Source organism: Tigriopus californicus, chromosome 12, assembly GCF_007210705.1.
Source record: "Tigriopus californicus strain San Diego chromosome 12, Tcal_SD_v2.1, whole genome shotgun sequence".
Lineage (NCBI taxonomy): Eukaryota > Metazoa > Arthropoda > Copepoda > Harpacticoida > Harpacticidae > Tigriopus > Tigriopus californicus.
The window spans coordinates 308,841-318,813 of NC_081451.1; the positions used below are offsets into that span (position 1 = coordinate 308,841).

The 9,973-nt window shown below is 40.1% G+C and overlaps 1 protein-coding gene across 1 annotated transcript in view; it reads left to right on the forward strand.

Moving 5' to 3' along the window:
* The window catches only part of LOC131892278 (cadherin-23-like), a gene marked incomplete in the record, with an annotated part of 24,896 nt that overhangs the window by 4,785 nt on the left and 10,138 nt on the right, over positions 1-9,973 (forward strand). Inside the window, 2 exon segments of the mRNA XM_059242082.1 lie at positions 2,652-2,991; positions 3,468-3,760. Of these exon segments, the coding sequence (XP_059098065.1) occupies positions 2,652-2,991; positions 3,468-3,760 (633 nt within the window).

A 9,973-nucleotide genomic window follows, 5' to 3' on the forward strand; every position in this document is an offset into this window, starting at 1 on the left:
TCGGAATAAGGGCAAGTCAAAGACAACCCGATTACCCCTCCGCTGTTTGTGAGTGTACTGATTCACAACCGCCGGAACGTTCCCGCTCAGGGAATTGAACAAAAATGCTACCTGTTTCACTTGTACCAAATCGTCAATCTTTAATATATTCTATTTCTTGAAGATTGGGCTGGTGCGGGATTTGGCTCTTGTCCCTTCAATCCATCTGACTGCCTTCTTTTGGAGAAAGGCCAAACCTGTACACCATAGCTTCCCCCAAAGTATTCAAGTCCGTACTCTAGTTTGCTTTTAATTAGTGTATTGTAAAGAACGCACCGCAGCTTTGAGGGTATTGCGTTCTTTGCTAGATAAAACGAAAATACCAGTTTTCTAATACCGTGACCCAATTGCTGCATGTGATATTTCCAATTCAAATTTTCGTCAAGATTTAAACGTAAGAACCTGACCGTTTGTTCAGTTCGTCCTTGGCCCACTTGTTGTATGAGGCGTCCGTTTAGAGAAATATTGTAATCAACCGCTTTACACTTAGGACTGAACAAGACTAATCTTGTTTTTTTCATATTTAAACTCAACCTATTGTTCTTGAAATATTGACCCAAGTTTTTGAACCACTGGCCTGCCTCTTCTTCCATCTCCTTTAAATTGTTATCAAAATGCTGAAAGGTGGTATCGTCTGCAAACATGGTAATTTTGAAATCCGTCATTCGAGGGAGGTCGTTAATATAGATTAGATACAAAAGTGGTCCCAGGATACTCCCTTGGGGTACTCCACAAGTCAACATTTTTATATTTGATAAAGTATTTCCTACTTCTACGCATTGATATCTTTCGGACAAGTAATGTTGGATCCATTTAACGACATTGTTACTGAATCCATATCGTGCTAGTTTTTCAAGAAGGACAGCATGATTAACGGTATCAAACGCTTTTTGTAAGTCAACAAAAATTCCTACCGAATACTTTTGGTCACTATTGTTGGTCATATTCTTTAAAAAGTTGTGTATTGCGTGCATAGATGAATGCTTGGGTCTAAAACCAAACTGAAAATCCGTTAGGTGTTCAGGGGCGAAAGAATCAAAAATTTGCCCATAAACGACTTTCTCTAAGACTTTCGATAAAGAGGACAAAATACTAATTGGTCTATAGTTTGAGGCCTCGTCTATTTTTACTGTTTTGTGGAAAGGAAGGACATTAGCAATCTTCCATTCCTTTGGGACGAAACCAGTGATCAATGAAATGTTTATTAGTTCTGCCAACGGGCAGGTAGCTTCATGTTTTATTTCTTTTAAAACGGTGTTTGACATTCCATCTAAGCCCGAGCTATTTTTACGTGCCATTTTCTCAATGATTTTAAGGACCTCGCCAGAAGAAATTGCTTTGAAATAGTATTTCCGTCCATTGGAAGGGGCATCAATGTGGTCTAAATAATCAATATCGTCCACGTCATCCGTTAGTTCGTCATTAAAACAATGCCCTATAGTAGAGAAATAGTCGTTGAAAGATGTGGCTATTTCTTTTTCCCAGTAAATTTCCAAATTTCCCGATGTTAATTTTGTAATAGGTTTGCCTTTGTTGCAATATCCTAGAATGTGTTTAGCACCTCTCCAGAATCGATGAGAATCAACTTGTAATAGACTTTTGCATACGTTGAGTACCTTTGTCGGTTATCATCCGATGGGGCTTTAATGAACTTTGTGTAGAGCCTTTGTTTACGTTTACGTGACCTTAATAGTCCAAGGGTCATCCATTCATTGATCTTTCTTGCAGGGTTGGAACAGCTATGTCGAATTAATGGGCAAGCTTTCTGGAATTCCTCAGATAATTTACTATTAAAATTTGAGAATGATCCGACAGGATCGTCAGGAATAATGTTCCAATTAACATGTCTTAACGCATGTCTTAGTTTTTCCATGTTTTCAGGCCCAGTTGATCTACGAATATGGGGTAGTTCTTGTTCGTTGATGAAATTTCTTTTCCCAAGGGAAACAAAAGGTGCAAGATGATCACTTATGTCACAAAGCAATACACCACACTTCATGTTGCTTTTGTAATTGGTAAAAATGGTATCAATTTATGAGCTTGTGGTCAGAGTTATTCTAGTTGGTAATGATATCAGCGGGAAGAGTTGCAAGTTCAAAATGAATTCGATAAAAATGGCCGTTCTAGTTTTCTGTTTTGAAAAATCTATATTAAAGTCACCACACAAAAACAAGGGCTTTGACTTGCATTGGTTTAATTGTTGGTCCAGGTCTAAAATGGCTTTTTTAATATTTGCACCAGGGGGAATATAAATTGAAAATATAAAAAAGTCCGAGGTTTCAACACCCAGGACTTCACAGTCAGGTGACATCATTTGCAGATCATTCCGGCGATTATACGGAATGGAATTGTGAATCAGCACACACCATTTATGGATCAAGAGCTTGTTGACTCCATCCAGTTTAAAGTTATAGCGATTACTTGTACCTCAGTTACTTCCATTTGTTAAACCAAGGACCAAGGATCAATTCTGCGGTTCATGTTTGGGACATCAATCAATTCAAAACTGAATAATTAAAGACTCCTGAAACCGACTGCTTCGTTGGTGTCAATGAAAACTATTGCAAATAGTTGTCCCAAGTCACCAATTAGAATCTTTTCTTCTTTTGTAGATCAATGTGACAGTCCGGGATTTGAATGATTGCACCCCAGTTTTTGACCAAGAGGAATACACTTTCCACATGCAAGAAGGAGAAAGCGAGGAGGGAAAAACGTTTCAAGTCCACGCAACAGATGGCGACACCACGGATCCTTTCAAGACGGTGTTCTATCCAAATTTGAGGCCCGATTACGTCCCCTTTGAGATTAATAGGAAGACTGGGGAGATCTCAATCAGGTGTCCAGAGGACTTCGTAGGCAATGAAAGCGGCAACGACGATTGCATCGACTTTGAGATTCAAAAGAGCTTCCAATTCACGGCATACGCTTCAGACAATGAAGGCGGCGTTAGTAGTACGTGTTCAGCCTTAATCACTTTGATGTATTCTTTTTCGCAGGAGATGGTCGAGGTCTGAAAATATGGAAGTGCCTAATTTCCAAGCGAATTTATGGCCAAAGTCTAATGCTTAAACAAGTAAAAGTATATTTGTGGGCTTTTTGTGTGAAACCACCCATTTTTCTACAAACCGGCCCTTTGAACGGTAGACGGTGATAGCTTTGGAAATCTGGAAATCGATAACGCCAACTAGAAAACACTTATTGTGTTACGAGAGTGACTCGGATTTAACTACACTGATCTGAATGTTTTTTGTTGTTGAAACATGAAATATGTTTATTCAAGCATATGGCTCTGAGATGAAAAACTGATGCTCAATGATGTCTATTTCTTGCCATATGCCTCCACTTGAAACATGTTCAAGATGCAAAACAAAGTGTATGTCAATGTCAATGACTGTTTTATGGAATTAACTGACAATGTGTATTTTTAGATACCGGGTCCGTGTATGTGACCGTAAACATCCGCGATGACAACGACAACCCACCCATAATTGACTCGAATGCCTCGAAGGTTGTCAAGCCCAATGATCTGAATCCGGCGCAACCTTTGTTTAACTACGTAGCCACTGACGCGGATTCCGAATCAAATGGAAAGGTCCGTTTTTCGGTGGGTTCTTATGAGGGCGATGATTTCCCATTTGAAGTGGATCCAAGTGGAGAGTTGACGGCCACCAAGCGACTTGACAACCCTCAAGTCAACAAGGTGTTCAAGTTCAAACTGGTGGTGAGTGAGAATCCCACTCAGAATGGACGAATACTGTTTTTTTTTCTTTTTGGGTCAGAGAATGCGACCAGACCGGACTCGAAAAAATCAAACATGGACAAGAATAGGCAATACTGGTTTGAAAATTTGGGTCGCTAGCAGATTGATCGCATAAGTAGCAAACAGGTTAGCTGCGCTACCGTATTAGAGCATCCGCTTGCCAATGGGTGCTATAAAAAACAGGCATACCACAAAAGGAAAAAGGCGTACCAAAGTTTTTGGTTGTCACACCGATAAATAAAGTAGCACACGTATCGATAAAAAGGTACACAAACAAAGTGAGCACATCATAAACAGATTTTTGGGAAGGGGGGGGATTGCACATCCAACTCAGAAACTCAGCAATGGCGGCACACCCGTCCAAATTTTGGAACACAAAAAGGGCAAAGAAGCGCATAATATCCTTGGAAACCAGCACGCAAATAAAAAACAGCCATACACCAAAATGTTATCCCTGAGTGGCTGGCTGATGCATAGAATCTGTGGGCTGATGAGGGTAAGGTGACCAACGAACGATGTGTGAGCTCAATTAATTGGTTCTTACGTGACACTCTAATATTTTTATTTTTTTCATTTTATCACATAACTTCCATCAACTCAGAAAGAGTAGAATCAAGGATAAGTAAAAATTAGTCCGAGATTCCACCTTACCAGAAACAATCACCCCACTAAAACGTACGAGGTCGTTCAGCGTTTTTCCCAGCAGATCGTGTAAGTCTTCATGGCTACCGATTTCCTGAAAATGAATATTTCAAAGAAATTGGGGGAACCATGCATTACTAGCTTCTGTTTTATAGATGATTGACAGGACACGGTGTTACTCATAATATTGATAAAGTTTTCTTCCAAATGCCAAGACTTCTTTCTAATAACGATTTTCCTTGTTATTGAAACATAAGGAACAATTTTTGTAAAAAATCATCTTGGTTCTAACTGATATTAAAATATTAATGCACTTGAATCCTACAAAGAGATAATATTTTTAAAAACGTAATCAATAGGTGTTAAGAGTAACCTTAGTTGCGTTTCCAACTAAAATGTTATTCAAATCCATTGAGCAATCGATAAGATATCTCGTTTTCAAAGATTACATTTGCATCAAATTTGACTACAAATTGCTCCTGTTATATATAAAACTAATTGCCAAAAAATGTTGTATTCTTTTCCTTTGACCAAAATATCAATGAAAATATTTTACTTTTTTTAAAACTATTTTGAAATAGTTTGCGGTATAATTTAAAACTTACTTTATGTCAATATTTCACAATTATGATGCCATACTTGTCAATCGCAACTTTAATAAAGCCTAATCTTGAACTTTGATAAAATTATATTAACGTAGAATAAAAACATCGCTAGTATGTCGAAATCATTTATTGCAAAAAGTGACAATTTTGAAAATTAAACTGTTTCATTTATCGTTCAAATATTTTAGGAAGTTAAAATTGAAATTCAAAGAAAGGCGAGAAATAGGATAGCTCAGTTCCGTAGTTTTAGAGCTGACCCTATTCCTAAACCCAATCCCACCCCACAGGCCTTCCTTAACCCATTTAACTTCCTCCGTTCCTCTCCTCCTACCCCCCACCCTCTCTCCTAATTCCCTCCTCTTCCCTCAAATACCCAATCCACCCCTATTCCTATAAACACTCTCCTCCCTAATATTCCTTGCCCCACCCCTATTCCCAAAATACGTTCCTATTCAAATGTAGCTGCCCAACCCATTTCCCAAACGCAACCATCCCCATTAGCTAATGCATTGCCTCCAGTAGAATGTAGCTTTGTTGGTAAGCGGGATTTTTTACGGTTGGAGAGGATGGTCCAAGATCTTGTGAACTTGGTCCGTCAAAAGAGAGGCCCGTAAAGGGGCTATATTTGAACGGTTTTGAGGGGGAGGGTTATATCCTTGGGATGTTTATATCGATGAAATGCTCATGTACCCACTCCATAGCCAGCATGTCGGCTGCCAAAGTTAAACAGTTGGATCTTGGCCCTAAGAGTAAGTGAGTGCACTTGTTCGTTCCTTGTCATCAGACCATGACCTAATGGATATTAGTTCAGATTTTTCAACTACTGGGCCAAACTGACGTCTATTGCCAGGACATGTCTAAAATGGCGATTTCTCAAAAACTGCATGGGCCATGAAGTTATTTTTTACTTATTCTTGCTTCAAGAAGCTAACCCTACAGGAAAGTAAATATGCCATGTATATGTATACGAACTAAAGCATCGTCATGAGAGAACCACACCCTGATCCCGAAGAGGACTCTATGCTCCAACATGTTGCGACAGACTTGGAACAGGCGCGTAAGCGCAATGCTCTTCTCTGTATATAAAGCCATGTCTAGCTATGAATAAAAAGAGAGTCTACGACTTACTCTCTCCAAGTCAAGTCTATTCATTTTATTAGCTAGTCTTTAGTTTCACTAAGTCTTCGTGTCTTGATTCCGTTGAACTTGATTTGAGAAATACATGGCGATCGTGACATTTCTTACCTACAACCCCCAGTGACAAGTCTTTTGTGCTTCACTTCACTTTTACCAATTCCCATTTGGGTATATGCAACGGAAGCCCTTGTGACAATTTCGAAAACCTTCTGGTGGAGTCTCGGATGAATCCTTGAAGACAACCTTCATGGTGATCTTGTCTCCAACTTCGAAGTCATCGCATCATGATTTGATCAATCGAGGGAGCATGAAATCCATCTTTCATCCAAGGACCCATTTCGGTGGATAACAAATCCTCGGGGAAGGTTCAAGAAAGTCTTAACAAGGCCCCCATACTTCTCAACAAAGATTTTCACTTGCCAATGATGCGATTAGTGATTACACTCTACGTGCAAGATGGATCTTTTGGGAAGGTGCTCCAGCCCCAAGAAGATGATCCTTGTGGAAACGAGGCTCCTACCAAAATGATGTTCCTCGTGGAAAAGAGGTTCCTGTGCTCCAATGATGTTTCTCGTGGACAAGATATTTTCAACCGCCAATGTTATTCCTCGTGGAAAAGATGTTCTCACACCCGGCAATGATGTTCCTTGTGGATTAGAGGCACCAATGGAGGCTTCGCTCAATCTGGAGGACCACCCACGGAGGGTCGTGGCCCAACACTTGATGGCTCAAGGAGGATCTCGTTTTATTCCCAGATGAACGCGTGGCTCTAATGAACACCTTTCCAAAACAAAGTCATTTCCAAGTATTGCATCGTCCATTATGGATGAGTGGACTCGTTTATCATACTGTCCCCTTCTTCACTGGCTACTCATTTTGCTCGGATGACCACACCGATGTATGAACTGTCTCCAACATGAACCACAAGCTTTCGTGGCCCCGAGGGGTCATCTATTATCGCTATCTTTTTCATCACATTGCTGATTCGAGGTCACAGACTCAATGTCCCATTTTCGAAGGCGCAAAGTTCACCGAACAATTTCCTCTGATGGTTTTTGGTTTGGCATTCGCTCATTTTGTTCCCAAACTGTCTTCCCAATATTTTCTCCATTTCTCTCGTCTTCGTGGCCATAGCATTCCTTATATCGCAAATGTCCTCACAATAGGTTTTTACTGGTTATGTATCTTACTTATTGATAATCCCCACAATGACTTAAGTGGGTCTTTCGGTACTCTCTTTCATCAAGTATTCATCAAATCCTCCCAAGGCCATTGTTATTACTCCTCTCCATTTAATGAAGCCCTGCTGTGCTTCAAATCAACACCGCTTGGATGCCCGCTTATCCTAAATAGTGTCCACTTACACTTTCCCCTAGATTAAGCCTCCCTCAATGTGAAGGTCCATTCCCTCAAGGTCATGGCACAGCACTTTTCTATTTTCTCTCTATTTTTACCCGGATGAATGAATGGTTGTTGAAAAATATCAATGTTGCATTAAAACTTCCTCTTCCAAGATCATGCACAAATACTCAACTTCTTATGATGTCATTCCAAATCCCAATCGTTCATGGCTACATTCAGTTCTTAACTTATTTCCCCTCCTACGACGTGACATTTACGGGCCAGTCTTCACCCATCTTGTTCATTCTTACACTTACACCACATTTCATATCCCTTTTCCTGTCAATCCGCCGCTCAGTCGACAAATTTGACTAGTCTGCCAATTGCTTCATCCTTGTACACAAATGATTTCCCCTTCGCATTTCGCCCCATCCGATGCGCAATGCCAATTTTATACAATTTCCCCGGGATATTTATTTATGCAGCTTCAAACTCTCTTTAAGCTTGAACTGCCCTCCATGACTGGAGGCAAGGGGACCAGGCATTCTTTTTATACAAGCAAAACCGTAATGGACACGGACAAGATTTTAACCACCCTTCGAAAAGGTGGCAGTAAAAGATAGAGTTTGTTAATCAGAGAAAAAGTACGAAAAACTTCAAGTTCCGCGAAGTATGTTCCGCGATGCCCTGAAACAGGAAGTCAAATGATTCCGTGCTCCAAAGAGACGCGATGCCCTACAAAAGGAAGACAAAATATTCCGTGCTCAAGAATGAGTTCACGTGCCCCTTTTATGAACGTTCCAAATATGACAAGGATTGCTGTTGATTCCCTTAGATCATATGTGGTTATCGGATGCAGTTGATTCCCGCTTCCACAATCTTATGTTTAAGGCTTTTTATCCATGAGCTCCCCGACTAGCCCAGTCGGTGCCCCATAACGTGCATTTTGTCCGTAGGTGTGATCGACCTCGGTCATTCTTATCTCTAATTTCATTTCTACCCAATCTTCCAAGAAAATCCACATTCCATGACGAACTAGTAATTTCATAATTCATCCTTCACATTTCCTCTTATTCTCACTTTCTATCTCAATGTCCAACCAACTTTCTCTCAATGTTTCAATCTTATCTCATTGTTCCGACTTTATCTCAATGTTCCACGTATCTCTGTGTTCCGATTTTCTCCATGATCCAATCTTACTCTACTTCAAAAATTGACTTGTTTCTTCACACTTCACATTTAAATATGCATTTTTGTAAATCTGTCATGTCTGCTAGCAACTATCATAGACAGGGTCTTCTCATGCAGGCTTCCGGTTCTTCTTTGTGACAAGGTACAAGGTTCCCTTTTACCTTGTCACGAGGGCATGTATACGAACTAAAGCATCGTCATGAGAGAACCACACCCTGATCCCGAAGAGGGACTCTATGCTCCAACATGTTGCGACAGACTTGGAACAGGCGCCGTAAGCGCAATGCTCTTCTCTGTATATAAAGCCATGTCTAGCTATGAATAAAAAAGAGAGTCTACGACTTACTCTCTCCAAGTCAAGTCTATTCATTTTATTAGCTAGTCTTTAGTTTCACTAAGTCTCGTGTCTTGATCTCGTTGAACTTGATTCGAGCAATACATTGGCGACCGTGATCTAGGTTAACCATTACATGGCGACCGTGATCTAGGTTGGCCAATACATATATGTTATTGAATGCTTCTATTCAGGACAGAAATTAACCTTGAGTGAAAATTGAGGATGCTGATTGCTTTTAAAGACCAGGTTGAAAAGGGCTCTAAGCACACCCAGTCCTTCACTTAAAGGTTATTGGATGGGCCTGAAACGATCACAAGGGAGTAATGAGCCTGATATCCTCTGAAGCTATGGAGCATTTCATTTCATTTCATGACCTTCCACTCTATCATTAGGGACCACACTCATCATTTGGGTAATTCTGAGTCTCGTTTTGTATTCTACCATTACTAGCAGTTTGAATTTCTACTCCATTATACTCACTTCTTATTGATCCCAAATCTATTTTCTTTGGCAATACTCTGTATGCACACCAGGGAGTGCTAGAGTCGTCCCAAACAATAAAATGAAAGACCAAACAACATATAATTCATACCCAGCATTCATATGAATTGCAAGATGTTTTTTTTTTGTTTTCTTCATTCCTTCTATTTCTTGAAGAGCATTATGATTCGTATGATTATAGACCAGATCACTACGCAAGGCAACAACTTTGCAGGTTAGGCTCAAAATATAGAATGGGGTCCCAAGACCTATTTGCAACCACAAACACTTGACCTTAGTTAATAGACAATCAGAAATCCACTCATTGAATTCATTTGTGGGCCCACAAGCTGGAGCCTTAGGCGGTTGCTACTGGTCGGCTGTGAATAGAAATGAAATTTGAGGTGGCCTCCTAAGTCATTTATATCAACCTTTTAGTGC